The 17,975-nt window shown below is 34.0% G+C and overlaps 1 protein-coding gene across 2 annotated transcripts in view; it reads right to left on the bottom strand.

The window, feature by feature from the left end:
* Positions 1-17,975, bottom strand: part of SRPX (sushi repeat containing protein X-linked) — a 108,942-nt gene that overhangs the window by 34,674 nt on the left and 56,293 nt on the right. Inside the window, exons 2-4 of one of the 2 annotated variants that reach the window (XM_074300841.1) lie at positions 9,846-9,905; positions 3,954-4,145; positions 3,387-3,563 (exon numbers count right to left, since the gene is read on the bottom strand). In XM_074300841.1, coding sequence (XP_074156942.1) covers positions 3,387-3,563; positions 3,954-4,145; positions 9,846-9,905 — 429 coding nt within the window. The remainder of the gene's footprint in view (positions 1-3,386; positions 3,564-3,953; positions 4,146-9,845; positions 9,906-17,975) is intronic. The other variant, XM_074300842.1, reaches the window with a different exon arrangement.

Below are 17,975 nucleotides of genomic sequence, written 5' to 3'. Positions count from 1 at the left end.
TAATGGCTCCATGAAACAAGAAATACTAGAACAAAAGCAAAAAAAATTAAACAAATAGAAAAAAAATATAAATTATCTACTATCAAAAACAACTAACAGGAAGTAGGTTAAATATGTATATTTATGTAAGAATCACTAGAAAGCACCAAGACCAAGTGGATTTATAATTTTATCAAATATTCAAATAACCAATTCCAATTTGTCTACTACTAACCAACCAACCAATATGTCTACAAATATAGAAAAAGGGAATTATTGAAAACTCTATGATACAAATATGGTCTTGACTATAGAGAAAGCAGAGAAATAAAACTATAAAACAATATCCCTAGTGAGCAGTGAATCAAAAATATTAAATAAATACTAAAAAGTCACAGTAACATATTTAAAAGATTATATTTTATGACCAAATTGAAAATATTCTAGGAATGCAGAGCTCATTCAATATAAATAAAACCTACTAATGAATAATAAGCTCTATTAATGATAAAAAATTAAAACATGATTATATCAAAATGTTGAAAAGGTTTTGACAAAGTAAAGAACCCATTTCTATTAAAGGCACTAGAAAGAACAGGAATAAAGAGATCTTCCCTTAATATGACAAGTAGGATTTATTTAAATATGGGGAGAATGTGAAAGGCCTTTTCAATAAAATCAGTGATAAAGCAAAGATGTCTATTATCACTATTATATTTTATATAGTTTTAAAATTTCTGACTTTAGCCCTATGAAAAGAAAAAATAAATTGAAGCAATATTAGAATAGAAAAATGGGAAGCAAAATTATCCCAAAAATCAGCTAAACAATTAAACAATTAACTCATCAATTCAATTGCAGGACATAAAATAAATCTACATGAATCATCAGCCTTTCTATGTATCATTAACCAAATTCAGCAGGCAAAGAAAGAGGAATTACATTCAAAAACTACAAAATACATAAAACCTGTGGAATATACCACAAAATACACAGAGAAAAACTATAGGAATACAACAGCAAAATACTCTTTAAATAAATACATGCCTAAAGAATAGGAGAAATATCAATTATTCATGAGTAAACCATGTCAATATAGTAAAAAATGAAAATACTATTTAAGTTTCATTATTTATTCAATACTACACTAATCAAACCATCAAATGATTACTTTTCCAAGATGAAAAAAAAATTAATTAAAAAATTCACCTAGAAGAAAAAAAAAGTTCAATAATCTTAAGAAAAATGATAAAAAATATCAAAAAGGAAAGGGACCAAGAAGTAACAGACTTCAAATTATATTACAAAATAAAGCTCATTTATAGTGAAAAGAAAAGTTGATCAATGGGTCATATAGAAACACAAGATCCAAAATCCAATGAACATAGTAGCAGAAGAATGATAAACTGAAAGACTAACTATTGGAATAAAAACTAACTATTTGACAGCAATCACCGGGCAAAAACTATGTGTAGATAAACATTTCATATCCTATAACATCATAAACTCCAAATGGATACATAACTTATATAGAAAAGTTATATCATAAATAAGGAAAAAAAGAAAGGAAATACCTTTTATGGAAAGACAAATCATTAACTCAGGAAAAAAAAAAAAGAGTCCTCCCTAAAATTAGTTCCAATAATCTCTGAAATCTAACATATATAAACAACTGATTCAAATATATAAAAATAAGAGCAAATCTTCAATATATAAATGGATAAAGGATAAGAAGAAATAATTCTCAAAAGAAAAAACAATGACCATATGGAAAAATGCAACAAATTACTTAAAAATCCAAAGGTTATACCACAAACCCATCATATTGGAAAGGATGACAAAAAAGAAAATGGCAATTGCTGGAGGATCTCTGGGGAAAGAGGCACACTAATGCACAGTTGCTCACTCATGAAGTGGTCCTATAATTCTGGAAGGCAATTTAACTATAAGAAAAAGTCACTAAATTATGCACACCTTTTGACACTAACACTAATAAGCATAGTCTTCGAAGAGACCAAAGAAGTATAAAAATATTCCTAGCTGTAATTTTTGTTGGAGCAAAGAATTGAAAACCAAAAGAATTTCTCTCCATTGTAGAGTGGTTGAACAAATTTTATTACCTAAATTTAAATATAATAATTGCTTATTAAGAGAATACTAAGGGGGCATTTTCATAGAGATGTGGGAAGACTTGTATGAAATGGTGCAGAGTAAAGTGAACAGAATTTTTTTTAATGTACATTGACTACTATATCATCTGAATAAAGAACTCTTGAAAGATGATCAATATTGTGTTGATGTTGCTATATTTTATGGTTTTAACTTATATGCAATTCTTCATCATCCATTTGGAATTTTCTTGGCAGAGATACTGGAATGGTTTTTCACTACTTTCTCCAGTTCATTTTACAAATAAAGAAACTAAGGCAAACAGGATTAGTTCATCTCTAAGATCTGATTTGAACTCAGAAAGATGAGTCTTTCTGATTCCAGGGCTGGTATTCTATTCACTCTAGTTGCCCTGATCAATGCAAGGACCTACCACAGCTCTAGAGAACAGATGAAGCATATTTTGTACCTCTTGATACAAAGTTAATGAAAGAGAGATGAAAATTGAGACAAATATTTTTCAGAAATGGCCAAAATGTGCACATATTTTGCTTAACCATGGTAATATATTAGAGTGAAGAATTTGTCTGCTTGTGAGATTTTGCTTGTTTTTGTTTAGAATGGAAGAGAATTGAGGGTATGAGACTGACTAGGATTATCAGAGCCAGAAAAGGAAAGAAAAGAAGCATTTAAAGAAAATTCACAGAATAGATTGGAAGGTGATTTTGAGTCCAGTTTCTAAAAATGTGATTCACAATCCCATATAATCTCAAAACTGAATATAGGAATTGCGAAATAATGATATATAATTAATAAATGTTTCTTTTATACTTCCATTTTATATGCATATACCCAGGGTTATGTAAAAATTTCTCAAGCAAAAAGAGATCTCGGGTTGAAAATATTTAAGAAGTCCTGGTTAAGAAAACAACATGATAAAATGAGACAATGTGGAATTAAGGTACTGGATTCCATGCATACTTTAAAAACAACACTTACGTGAAATATTAGATTCAGCAATGGGCTTGGACTTAATAGGAAAACTAATTGTGTGATCCTGGACAAGATACCTAATTTTAAGGTTTCTTCCAGGACCAAATCTGATCTTATTACTCCAGACTTTGCTTTATATATTTTGTAGCTTCAAATACAGTCCTCTTTTCTTTTTTACATATGGAAATGACCATTTTTTGTAGGTACTTATATTTTTGTACCTATATCTTTGTAGGAAAAGATCATCACTTCCAAACAAGGCATATTACTCCTGTGCTTTTCAGAAGATTGAAATGCCTTCTTACCAACACATGTGGCTGGTCTGCCACTCCAAGACTTGTTGTCCATGCATACTACTGTGCGTTCTCCTTTTAGCATGTATCCTGGGGTACAGTAGTACTCACATCTAGAGTTAAAGTATGCACCATCTAAGCATTTAAATCCTCCATTTGTTGGCATAGTAAGGGTAGGACATCGCTTCTCTGGAAGAGAAAATTAGTGTGAAATAGTTTTAAATTTTCTATCAAGTAATGGCTCATGCCTAAGAATTCTACTAGCATTCAAATGAGATATTAGAATATAAGCTCAAATAAAAGGCTTATATAAACAATGATGTTTATGAATTTCCCCCTTTTAATATGAACCCTTTCTAGTCAAATATCATGGTTTTCAATATTGTGAACCACATTCAAATGTACCTATTTTATTTACACTCTGGCTTCTCCAATCAAGGACAGCTTTATTTTTCAACCCAATGGTTTTTCACAAAAGCCCTAGTTATATATCAAATATGCAAATAAAATTGACTGAAAAAAAATAAACACGTAAAGAACAGAAGTCACAAGGGACTCAGAAGGAGATAAATGACTCACGTTTACATAGAACCTTGTCTGACCACCTTCTGTTTGGCTGGCAAGTCAGCAGGGAAGAGCCATGCAGCTCATATCCCTTACGACAGCGAATATCACATCTTGTCCCCAAAACATTTTTGTAATATCCTCCATGAGGTGCTCTGCAGGACACATCACCATACTTGACTTTGATGGGAGAGCACCATGGAGTGTCTGGGAACAACAGAAACAAGAAAGAGGAAAAATATGAAGAGAAATTATCTAAACTGTGATATTTGCTACTACTTCATAATTATTGAGTTCTCATTCCTCTGAACTCTTAAGGAACCACTTATTGAACTCACTATTTACTTTCTCATTGATTGTCAGCTTTTTAAAGACAGGGATTGCTTTAATTGTTTTGTTTTGTTTTTTTAATTGTAGATAATTAATAATTTTTTTTAAAAAATTAATTGAAAAATAAACTATTAATAATATTTTCATGTTTTATTCTCCCAATTAGAGGGGAAGCTCCTTGAAGGCTTATATTTATTCAGGTAGATCCAAATATCATATGTTCAAAGATTACATTAGTAAAATAGATACATAGTATCTAACACATATAGATATATAGTATCTATACATAGTAAAATTAGAACGGCTAGTCACCTAATCTAGTCTTCTTACTTTACATATTTTATATACATAATTTACATAAAAAGAACTTTCAGAGAAGTGAAATCTCTCCAAGATCACCCAGATAACAAGTGGCAGGGACAAGATTAAAACATACAGTCAAAGAATCCTATACTTAACTCAGAACCTCAGAAGCCATTAAGTACAACATATTCCTTTTACAGAGAAGGAAACTGAGTCTTACTATGATTAAATGGTTGCCAAGTTTACCTAGTAGGGATCAGGGTAAGGATTTGAATTTAGGTCTTCCTAATTTCAATTCTAATACTCTATCCATTATAACATATTAGTTTCCTGCCTTTCAATTTAATTCTCACTACCAAATCACATTTTTGTACGTGTTACATAGTTCTAGGCTAATGTTATAGTGAGACCAGGCATTCAATAAACATTGGCTGACTGAGTGACTTTGAGTTTACTTTCAATATATGCAAACTTCCTCTGAAAAGAAACTTTATTGTAAACAGAAGTTTCAGCTTTCAGTTCATGCTATCAATTCATTTGGTCTAATTTCTTTTAGAGAATCAGTGCTAGAGACTGGCTACCATGATTACAAGTTCCCTCTCTAGGACCTTACATCACATGAGCCTACATAAAGAGCTTCAGTCAAAACATGAAACCAAAACATCACAGAATGAGGGATTTGGGGTTGGAAAGGACATCATCTAACTGTTTAGCATCCAATGTTTAATAGTTCTCTATTTCAATTCCTCCATTTTAAAGAAAAGAAATCCCAAAGAGACAGTGATTTGCCCTATATCATCATGATATTAAGTTGATGACTGAGAAGATTGTTGACAAATAAATAGCCAATATTTGGTTGCCAAAGGGTTCAGCTGGTTATGTAAAATCATGCCTTTGTTCCTGAGTTTTCCTCAAATGATGGAGAACAGAAGAAGGGAAGGGAGAAAACAAAACTAAGCAGTGTTAGATGTGAACTGGAAAATCTCTCATTGATGAATGCTTTGGGGATTCCGAATGATTTACCTACCAGGGAAAAGGCCAAACAGCTCACATAAATCTGCTGACCTTTGCCTTCACTGTTCCATGCATGTCAGCACTAAAGAATAGTTCATTGCCCAGTCCCTTAACACCTGAGCTTTCTAAGGTGTGGAGTAAGGGTGCCACCATGTGGACAGTGAGTGTGCTGAGAATCAGTTTTTTTGTTTTTTATTTTTTGTTTTTTCATAAATGTCCAGATTGGCTTTAATACACCTGCTCAGCAAGAGAAAACAGAAACTTCCTTTTATGTATAAGTTTTAGCAGAGTTAGTGCCTTGCCATTCCTCTTAGCAAAAACAGGCATCCCATAATATGCAGCAAGAATTTATTCCTGTGTCCTAGAGTCAAGGTCAATGCTAAGTAATTGGAGGTCTCAAATGGGAATGACAATCTCAGCATTTCAGGAAGGGTCAAGAATTTTATTAAGCAAAATCATGAGTCTATACATTCAGGAGAGGGTACACCTTCCCAGTGTCTACAGTCTCCCACAAGGAGACTTTTTTTTGCTACATGAAGAGCAGGTAAAAAAAAATTAGGGATGCTTATCCTAAACATCAGAACACTTTTAGAGAATGCAAGAGTTATTTCTCAAGATGTGGAGGGCTGTTATGTGTAAGAGAAATAAGACTGACTCTGTTTAGTCCCAGAAGATTAAGTAGGAGCCATTGGTAGAAGAAGGCAAATTTATGTATGATTTTAAAACTTCCAAACAATTAGAGCTATTCAGAATGAAACACATGGAAATGGTATATTTTTTTCCAGAAGGACCTCAAGTGTACGACCTCTGATATGTTAGAAGGGACTTTTCCTCTCAGGTGTGGACTAGAACTAGATGACTATTAAATCCATTCCAACTCAAATTCTGGGTTTCCAAAACTTCATTCCTTATCCCTCTAAAGATTTAATGTACCATATTTATGGGATATATACAAATTTAAAACATACAAGGTATAGAATTTAAAAGAAGCAACATGGTATAGTAGAAAGATGGCTAGACTTGGAGTTAGGAAGGCCTCAGTTGAAAAGTGCTCAGGGCCTTTGCCACATTTTAGATGTAGGACCAGGTTTCTTTACTTCTCTGTTCCCCAGGAAAAAAAAAAAAGGTTGCAAATTGTATCAGCAGATGGTGTTTCTATATCAGGAGTCTCCTCCATTGATAAACACTAGTAGAATATAAATGGCCTCTTTCTTTGGCATAATCTCTGTAAGCAAATATCTAATTAGACCAGAGATGCTAAATGCTCTTTAAAGATGGCTTGATCAGACACAAACACAAGAAAGTTTAAGGTCACATTCTAGGACCCAGATTAACTCTAATGCAGACTAAAATACGTGCTAAGTGCATTAGTGAAAGATGCAGACTAATTGCACTAATTGCAGATCATTTCCTAATCACCAATGCAGCTGGAGGTGCTAAGCAAAGTCTCTAAATTCCCTCTGGAGAATCCAATGAAACACTGAAGAAAAGATCTATCCATGTTCCTTTCTAATGGCTTATAATGGATCAAATAAGATAATCTTTGTAAAAGCACTAAGCACAGTGTCTGATACATAATAGGCACTATATAAATGCTTATTCCCTTCTCTTTTTCCTTACCTGCCAGACTGAATAAATCAGTAATAAATGATAAATAAAAAATAAATCAGTAAATATATCAATAAATTATTCTAGTCTTTCCTTTTCTACAAAGAATTTTATGTCTAAAATATGCTATAAAAATGGCCATTAAAGCAGGATCAACAGTTTGTTTCCTATTTTTAATTTATGCTATCCTATACACGTATAGTATAGTATACACTTCTGTTAAACTACATATAAAAGTATTTAGGGAGAAAAAAACATGCATAGTATGGTGTCCTACACTTACCCAGATGTACAAGCCCAGAGATCTTGATGCAGTGTGAACTTGGCAGATGTCATACTTTTGGAAGAACTTTTACTTTCTCCTAGCATTGACGGCAGCATTACATCCAAATGCAATACTGTTTTTTTTTTAAACAGGCATGAATAAACCTCTGTGTTCTTACTGCTCAAATCTCAACTGTCATCAGTTTGGCTCACTTTTATAAGACAAATACATCTTTGAGATCATCTTTTGACAAATTACTAGCATTGCAATGAAAGTAGTTAATATTTCAGCTAAATGGTTGAATTCAATTTTTCAGACATAAGCACTGGAATAAAGTAAGTTGAGAGTGCATTTGCACAGAGATTGGAAGGACTTTCTTTTAAACAGACATATCAATCAAGGATAAAGTTAGAAAAATCCCTAATGCATCTATACACTTTTTCTTGGTCTGTTTTTTTCTTTTATGAGAAAAGGGTGAATGAGCAAGATAGAAATTCATTATATAAAGAGAAAAAATATGCATATTGTATAGATGTGTAGAGAAATATAAGTACATATATATATATATATAGCATACATATATATATATATATATATATATATATATATATATATACTCAGCATACATACATATACGTGCATATATATGTACATAAATACTGGGGGGAGGTGAGTATGTAATATACAAGGTGGTTGCTGGGCTTAATATTCATTTGCATCAGTCTCCTATATCTTCTGCATCTCCAGTTGAGTTCTGTATAATTTGATATTCAGAATGATTATTCCCATGAGATACACTGATACTTTTAATCATGGAAAAAAGGATTCAATTGCTTTTACCACATTGTATTTATTAAATACACAAGATGTACACTAATACATTTTAACTTTTCAATAACCACAAGAAAAATTTTGTTTTTAATGCCTATTTAATTAGCAATAGTTATAATAAAAACAAGAAAAAGTTTTGGTTTTAATCTCTAAGTTAAATAGGAGGTGCAATTAATCAGAACAGTCCATCTATCCTCTAGGTTTTCTGGATTCCCAGTGTTTTCCTGGATTTCCCCTATAGTCAAGCCATCATATTAAATCTGTCACAGACTAATGTTTGCATCTATTTAAAAGTCACAACTTTATGAAGCAAATAATATAAGGAAGAATTTTTATGTTGTTTTGTATCAGATTTTGACTTTATTTGGTCTGAGGAATCTCTAGTGAGGAAGCTCTCTCTACCAATGAGGATAGGCAAATATTCTCTAACTTTAATTGAGAGTTATTAGGCACCCTCATTGACTAAGTGACTTACAGCTGGATAGGGCAGAAATAGCATTTGAACCCAAGTTTTTCTGACTCTCCAGATCTCTATATCCAACATATCTTCCCATAATTGTTTGATTTCCCCCCCCCCCCCGCAAATGCACTTTAATCTATTGGAAAACTTGTGAAGCTCTGACTTGTGGGATTTTACATATTTCTGAAGTAGCCCAAGATACTCTAATACTCTCAAGATGTCAGATTTAGCGAAACAGTACCATACATTATTCGTTTGCCAAAATGTGGACAGGTTCCCTGGAAAAAATGCCATGGTTAAACTTTCATAACCAATTTTCCTCAAATTATTCCCACAGGAGAGGAGCCATATTCCAGAATGTAAACACATATATTCTATCTTCATCCCATGTCTCCTTGAATTTAAAACAAATACCATCACCAACAAAATCCCAGCACATGTTATCCCTTATGGAGCAAACTTACCTGGCTCTGATGGTAAGGGAAGGATAATTTAATTAGTTAGAATTGCCTGAATTGTTTCTCTAATTTGAAGAGAGTGTGGTTATTTACCAGGCAATATTTTCCCTGGGGAGTACACTTTATCGTTTCAAGGGTTAAAATGAAACATAAGCTTTCCAACAGTTTTACTAAATTTACTCTTTGTAAACCAAAGCCTAGGACAGTGCCTGGCATACAGCAGATGCATCATAATTGCTTGTTGGTTGATTGACTGATCGAAGCCAGCATTCTCAACCAGCTTATGAAAATCAAGCTTCCTTATTCCTAGTGCCTTTGCTACACCACTTCCATTGATTTATTATTGACCAATCCTGGTGGAACATAGGAATCAGGAAAGATTTCTCCCAGCTTGATTTTCTCATTTTCATAAGCCATAGAACCTCCTGGGAGGACTAAGAGCAGAAACTGACTTAGAAGAATAAAATGACCAGCAGGTGAGGAACACTTTGATATTCTCCTCTGCTCTCACTTGTGCATTCATCACACTAGATCTTAAGCATGTCCTATGGTCACTTTATTTCAGTCTGCTCAGAAGAGGAAAGAGAACATTCCTGGCATCAAGCAAAACTCTGTTAGCATACAAGCAAAGCATTCACCTTTCTTTCTAGGATATGAGTACACATCTTCATCATCTTCTAGTGGTGAATATCCCGAACCTACAATAAAACAAAAAGAAGAAAAACTACAGGAAGAAAAGCCATATGATATATATTTATATATATATACATACATTCCATTTTGAAAGCAATGATTTAGCATTTTTCATGCAGGGAATATTAGAATGCAGAACCAGGAGCAAAAATTTCAGCAGCCATTTGTGAAGTCATAGTGGTCACTTAGAGTGAGCTTTGTCAGGTTAGACTTTTGCTAGAACCCCTCTGAATGAAATTCAAGTTGTTCTGATGTGACCACATGCCAACTGCAACAGGGAGAGAGAGATTTACTCAAAGAAGATGCCAATGTATACAGTCTACATGCCAATGAAATACAGTAAAATGCTTCCCGGCCAATCCACTGCTCCTCTAGAATTAAAAGAAGTCTCTAGGAACAGTGGGTGCTTATGTTACCTGAAAATTGGCATATCCCATGAAATGAGTTTGGGTGGAGAAGAGAAAAAGGGAATCAGATTTCTTAGCTTGAATGTCAAAAGGCACTTAAAATAAACTGCATTGCTGTATGCAGCAATTTAGAGAATTTAAGAGTATATATATTCTTAGATTTTCTAAATTCCCAAAGTTAAATTTTCATATATATATATATATATATGCATATATATATGTATATATATATATAACTTCACCTTATACATACATATATAAGGTTCCATATATACACATATATGTATATAGAACTTTTTTAAATGACAAAGGAAAATTCTCAGTAAGAGTACTTGATAAGATTTTGTGATTTCAATATTCTTGTGGGGGGAACAATGAAAAGAAGATATTTACCTCCTTTCCTTTTTCTTTTCTCTTTCTCATTCATATTTGTTTGTTTTTACAGAACAATTTTTACAGAACTAATTTGGAATTAGCTAAATCATTTGAAAAGTATTTGAAAGCAAGTTCCAGGAAGTGGAAGATTTTTAGCATTGCTATAGATCTCTAATTTCACACAGCACATCTTAGTTATAGGAGAGAACTTCACTCTCTAGTTTTCGTACACTGGTGCCTAGTGTTTGCTTTATTCAAGTCATAGTCATCACTCGCCAAAAGAAATGCCTTCCACTGGAAGTGGCTGAAATTGTACCATGGAAGATGATTCCTTAACAGACTCTTTCTGATTCATCTTCCCTATCCACTTCAGCTTTAGATGGGAGAGGAAAGAGTTGCCAGAGAGAAAGTCACAGAAGATAATGTAGAAATAGTATATTTCTCCTGTAGAGATAGGAAGGGTTATGGTGATTGCAAATTCTAATTTGTCTTCCCATGGCTCTCATCTGTCCCAACTGATGCAGCCACCTTGAACTAAAAAGATGATTAGACATTTCAAAATGGCCATTATACCACATTAGAAAATGAACTAAATGGATCAATAAAGTTCAACAGTTCTCATTATAGAGAAAACTCTGTGGGAGATAACAAATAGGTCATAACTTCCTCTTTTCTTTTTTTACAATAAATGTTTTTTATCTTTCTATATATACATATATATATATATATACATATATATATATTTTTTTTTCAATATTAACTCTGTCTCCCTACCTCCTCATCTCCTCCCTTTCTTAGACAGCAAGTAATCCAATATAAGTTAAACATGTGCTGTTCTTCTAAACACATTTCCACATTTATTATGCTGCATAAGAAAAATCAGATTAAAGGGGAAAATATTGGAAAGAAAAAAAAAACAACAACAAAAAAGTTTAAAATACTATTTTGTCATCAATATTCAGTCCCCATAGTCCTGTCTCTGGATACAGATGGCTCATCACAAGTTTAGTGAAATTGGCTTGAATCACCTCATTGTTGAAAAGGGCCAAGTCCATCATAATTAATCAGTACATAATCTTGCTGTTGCTGTATACAGTGTTTTTCTTGGTTCTACTTATTTCACTTAGCATCAGTTCATGTAAATCTCTCCAGGCCTTTCTGAAATCATCCTGTTGAGATAATTTCTTATAGAACAATAATATTCCTTAGCATTCCTTAACTGATTCAGCCATTCCCAACTGATGGGTATCTTACTCAGTTTCCAGTTTCTTGCCAAAAAAAGGCTGCTACAAATATTTTTTGAACATGTGAGTCCCTTTCCCTTTTTATAACCTCTTTGGGATACAGGCCCAGTAGAGACATTACTGGATCAAAGGGTATGCATAGTTTTATAGCCCTTTAGGCATAAGAACTTCCTCTTTTCTGTCTCCTTTCTAATATACATTATTTTAGGAGCTAAATCTGTACTCCAGACCCCAGTGGTGTAAGGATTAAATGATCTTCTAAGCCTATGAAGCTAGACGCCCATGTGGCAAATGTATCTTCTGATACATTTGTAACTCCCATAAACACTGTTAGTGTTGTTTAATTTTTTTCATTCACATCCAATTCTATGTGACCTTCTTTATAGGGTTTTCTTGGTAAAGATACTGAAGTGATTTGCCATTTCTCTCCAACTCATTTTACAGATAAAGAAACTGAGGCAAACAGCAGTAAGTGATATGCCCAGCATCACAAAGCTACTAAATATTTGAGAATAGATTCGCACTCCGGTCCTCCTGAGGGAAGAATTGGACATTTTAAAGTTCCTGCTTCCTGGGTATTCACAAATAGATCTCCCTATATTCCATGAAAATGAATTTTTCCCATAACTATAACTCACACATGAATCTATTTATCTCCTACTGGCATCAAGAATAAGAAATGTCATAACACAAGCTCTGTAAAAGTTCCTTTTTAAAATGCCAGATGTTTGTTCAAAGAAAGAAAAACTGAGACACAGTTAGCGAAATTTAAATAGTCAACAGAGTGCTCTCAATGAATTAAAAACCATATGGATCCAACAGATGGTACAGATACTCATTGTTACTTTGGCACCAAGGTTTTTTCTTCTACCTGGAGAAATAAACAGAGCCTTTCCTTTCCCACAAATGTCACTTCAATCATCCCACTGCTTTGCCCATTCTTTAAATAGAACTTAGTTAAAAGTTTCAGGCTATCTGAATCTAGAATGCAAGCAACTCTTGGTCCACAAGTGCATTTATTAACTAATCTATTTGTACTGTGGAATACTCCTGTACAAGACCACACTAATCCAAGTAACAGAACACTGCCTATGGAACTTTTTTCCCCGATTGCTGTCTATAATCAAATTACCTTGAATTACATTCTCACTGAACTTTGTAAGAAGTATCATAAAAAGTTAGTTGTTTCTAATGCACAATGCGCCTGACACATAATAAACACTTGTAAAATGCTTGTTAGTTTGATTGGGTGATTTTAGATATGAAAAATACACTCAAAAGGGAAAAAAAAGTCTTTTCCCCAAAATTTCCCATAGGTAAAAGCAAAAAACTTCAAAAATCTAAGTTTTGTCCTTCCCTTGAATTTCTATATTTCTTATCTGTACTCTTCAATTAGCAACTATCCCAGTATTCTCTTAAATTGATATCTTTGTATAAGTCTCCTAGACTGAATTGTAAACTCTCTGAAGGAAGAGCTAGAACTTTTATTTCCCTTAAAGGACTAGCATAATAGCCTATCTATAGGAGCTACTTGCTAAGCATTTATGGATTATGATACTTATAAGCAAATAGGAAAAAAAAGCATTAAACATACACAATTGGTTAGTCTAGTACCCAGAAGTATAACTAACAACTTAGGTGTCTACAGCCAGCAGCATGAAAGATATGCTCAAATTAGCTTTGGAATTTATGATGTGAAATTAAAAAAAAAAATTGAAAAAGTGTCACTTATTGGGAGGGGAAAACTTGGGAAACTCTCTCCATTCTGGCTGAGGGAAAAAGAGATGCTAGGCTGCCACCAGTCCATCTCATAGGAGATCTCACCACAGCACAAGACTCTACATAAGGAGACGACCCCCAAGAAGGGAACAGAGAAAACACTTCAGGGAAGAACTCATTCAGAAGGCAGTTATATGAAGGAAAGGAAAGGAAGTACACTATCTGATAATCTTCTATTTTAAACTATTTATTCTTTTTTTTTTCCTCTCTCTCTCTCTTTTTTTTTTTTTTTTTTTTTTTTTTTTTTTTTTTTTTTTTTTTTTAAGTGACTTGCCCAGGGTCGCACAGCTAGGAAGTGTTAAGTGTCTGAGATCAGATTTGAACTCAGGTCCTCCTGAGTTCAAGGCTGGTGCTCTATCCACTGCGCCACCTAGCTGCCCCTAATTATTCTTTTTAACTAGGGGCTAAGCACAGTTTCCACACTGCTGAAGTAATGCACATGTGTCAAAATATCAATGTTAAAAAAAATTCAGTATTTCAGAATCTTTTAAAATAATTATTTTAGTTTTATGCCTTCTAAATTTCAGTGCCACATGGTAAAACTCTGCTTGCCCTGCCTTAGTTATGGCTCTGATAAGGACTTTAACTAAATGAATGCATATTCACCACACAAAAGAAAAATCAGTAAAATTGCTTGCAGCTGATATCAGTGAGAGATAGGATGACAACTTAGTGATAATGAGTATGGCAGTGGTTATTATATGACAAGCATACTTTCTCATTTTGTGCTTATTCTTCTCTACTTCTCATAAGCTTAAAAGCAGGCTAGTTTTCTGGGTACCTATGCCAGTTACATATTATTTCTGATACTCTAATATTATCTTTGAATTTCCACCACAAATAAGATAGGAGACCAAGTACGTATACATCAAATATAGGGCTTTTGAAGCCATAGATATGCAAATAAAAGAAAACTTTATAATGAAGTGTGTGTGTATTTGTATGTGTGTGTATGTGTGTGTGTGCACACGCACATGTGTTTAACTCTATAGGGATAGAGAAAGAATAAACCCTTGATTAGCTGAAATTCATCTAACTAGAAAGCTCATTTACTAGATTTTTTTCTCCTTCCAAATTTTAAAAAGTGACACAAAATAAATAAATGCTAAGAATATTTTCTAATTCCACAACTTCCAGGAAATATGCTGATAATGCCACACATTTAATCTTAACTCCAACAAAAAGAGAGTAGCTCAGTCAAAAAGGACCCCAGAGACCATCTGTTCTAATACCAACAAGTAGTGGTCATCCGCACTGTAAATTATTGATCACTGTAAAGAATGAAGATTCTGGGATACTACAAAATCCTGAATCAGCAGAAAAAGATTCAATTACATCCAACAAACTATATTTCCAAAGGTTAAAAAAAAGTTACATTTTAGATTTCAACAAAGATAATTTTCAGGACAAAGGGGGTTTCTAGTAAAACTTTGTTACCCAGAAGAAACCATCCAAATGAATGAACTGATTACCTGAGAATTTATCATGGTATTTTGCTCCTCATGTCTTGGTCTGTGCTTTCTATATTCTTTCTTGGTGACTTCATTTGTTCTCGTGGGCTAAATTATAATTTCAATTCAGAGGATTCACAACTACCTTTTGCACATTTCAAATTAGAAGACCAAAAACCATCTTAAACACAATGTAGCAAAAATATAAATTTCTCCCCAAACCCACTTCTTTTCTAAACATTCATGTTTCTGCTGGTGGTAATTCCATTTTTCAATGGAATCTTTTGAAATTCAAAAACTTTAGTGTTATCTTTGACACTTTGTTAGACTATAAGATTCTTGAGGGTAGGGACCATTGTTTTCACTTCCACATTTCTCAAATCTGACTCCCTTTTTCTACCCACAAAGTCAAGACACCTTACTGGAATATTGCAAAAACCACCTAACAGATCTCTGCCTCAAGTCTTTCCCAATTCCAATCCATCCTCTATACATCCTCAACAGTTAAAATGGTTTTCTTCAGGTGCAGATCTGACCACCTTGCTCCCCTAAGCAATCAATAAATTCCAATGACTCCCTATTGTTTCAAGAACAAAATGTAAACTCTTCTATTGGGCATTAAAAGCCAGAACTTGTCCTGATCTATCTTTTCAGCATGGTTATATTCTGGATTCTCTTCACAAACTCTACAATCCAACCAAACTAACTTTCTCTCCATTACTCCTGGAGACAAGTGCTCCAACACCTGTTTATACTTTTGCATTGACCATGCCTAGAATGGACTTCCATTCTCTGCCTCATCTCTGCCTCAAAGAATTCTTCTTTTACTCAAGACAAAGCACAAGCAGAACCTTGTGTCCATCCTTATCCTTTACCTTTCAATTCTTCTTTACATGCTATCTTCTTCCTTGAGGATGGAGACTATTCTTTTTGCTTACATCTGAATCCCCAGTACTTAGCATAGTGCTTGGCACACAGTAAGCATTTAATAAATGTCCTACCCACATATCAGATCATACCAATGACAAGTGCCATCCCCTCCTAATTACCTTATGTTTATTATTTGTATTACTCCTGTACATATTTATTTAAATATATGTTGTCTCCCACAATTGAATGTAAGCTCCATGAGAGAAGGTACTGATAAGGTCAAAAAAGAGATAGTTCAAGGTAAAAATAATTAACAGGAAATTCTTGTTTGAGGAGGGGTTAAAGGAGATAATTTGAGATACAAATGATTAAGATAAATTCCTATCTTATTTACAAATATCTCTGGAACCTCTTGGATAACATCTCTGTGCAAACGTGGTTTGATGACCCTAGTTATGTATAAAAGGAAGTTCTAAAAATGGAATCCTCGCACTTGGTCTACACCTGCCTTGTGCCTGGCAACTAGCATCCCCTTGCCAGGCAGTTTGGCCTTTCTGGAGGCCAAATGATTGTCTATCCCTTTACTATCAATAAAGACTTGTTTTGATACAGCATTGAATGGCGAATTCATTCACTACCGAACCTGCCCTTGGGTTACTTTGGGGAAGGAGAGAGATAAATCAGATCACAAGGAGAAGAGCTGATCCATCTCAGGAGAAGAGCTGATCCATCTCGGCTTAGAGCCTCCACTATACTCCTCATCAGAACTATTTCATTTCAATTTACTATAAGATTATAATGATAGAAATTGAGGGATTGAGACAAGATGGAAGAATAATAAGACACAATATAGCAAGTCTTCTCTCCAAACATCTAAAAAATGCCCCAGACTAATTCCTGATGGAAAAATGCATAAAAAGGTATAGTGAGTCTTTTTTTCTAGCCTCAGGCAGCAGAAAGGCAGATAGGTCTGTGAACACTGTGAATAAAGATCACTCCACACCATGCAAAAAGATCCCAGACACCACACCAGGGCACCTACTACAGAGACAGGGGTCATGACAGCTGTATCACCAACTACACAGTACAAGATCACAAAGCAGGGCAGGAGGAAGGCATTTATGCTTAGAAGTAGTGTCAAGTAGAGTGACCCAAGGAGGTATACTGAGAAAAGAGGAAGTTCAAAAACAAAAAGGCAACAGTGTGGTCCAGATCCCTCTAAGAGACTGTGGACTTAATTCCAACAACTAGCCCCTACCTGCAGAAGAATAACCAAAGCAGCAAACCAAGCCAAAGCTGAGGTTTATCATGCTGAACCAATAAATTTTCATGCTAGATGATAAAGGCTGGGTCCAATAGCTTTCTATTGTTGCTCAAAGTCAAACCTGGGTCAAGAACTTACAAGATCAGACCTGGATTGGAGAAGTGGTGTAGGGATTGGAGCATGAATGAGAGAAAGCTGCTGTTATCAGACTTTGGCCTAGATTGTAGATGACTTTGGGAGCACTGAAAACTTAAAGATCCCAGCCTGTCACTGAGATCCTGGAACAACACTCAATATTCCAAGAAATCAGCAAAAGAACCATCCCAGGAATTCCTTCTGTAAGTGTATCAGAGTTCATCCCTGACAACAAATATGAATTCAAGGAAAAGAAGAAGGAGGAGGAGGAAGAGGAGGAGGGGAAGAGAAGGAAAAGGAGGAGGAAGAGGAAAAAGAGAACGAGGAAGAAGAGGAGGAGAAAAAAGAGGAGAAGAGAAGTAAGAGAAAGAAAAAGATGGCAAAGAGGAGGAAGAAGAGGAAGGAAAGAATTTGTGGCTAAAAAGAACTGAAATTCATTATTGAACACAAAATAAATAATTTTTATTATATTGAGTTTTTGTACAAATAAAACTAATACAGACAAGCAAGAAACTGGGAAAAACAGTTTTACATTCAAAGGTTCTGATAA

Source organism: Sminthopsis crassicaudata, chromosome 3 (genome assembly GCF_048593235.1).
Source record: "Sminthopsis crassicaudata isolate SCR6 chromosome 3, ASM4859323v1, whole genome shotgun sequence".
NCBI lineage: Eukaryota > Metazoa > Chordata > Mammalia > Dasyuromorphia > Dasyuridae > Sminthopsis > Sminthopsis crassicaudata.
The sequence above is the reverse complement of the archived record's forward strand: the minus strand, read 5'-3'. Positions and strand labels throughout refer to the sequence as shown.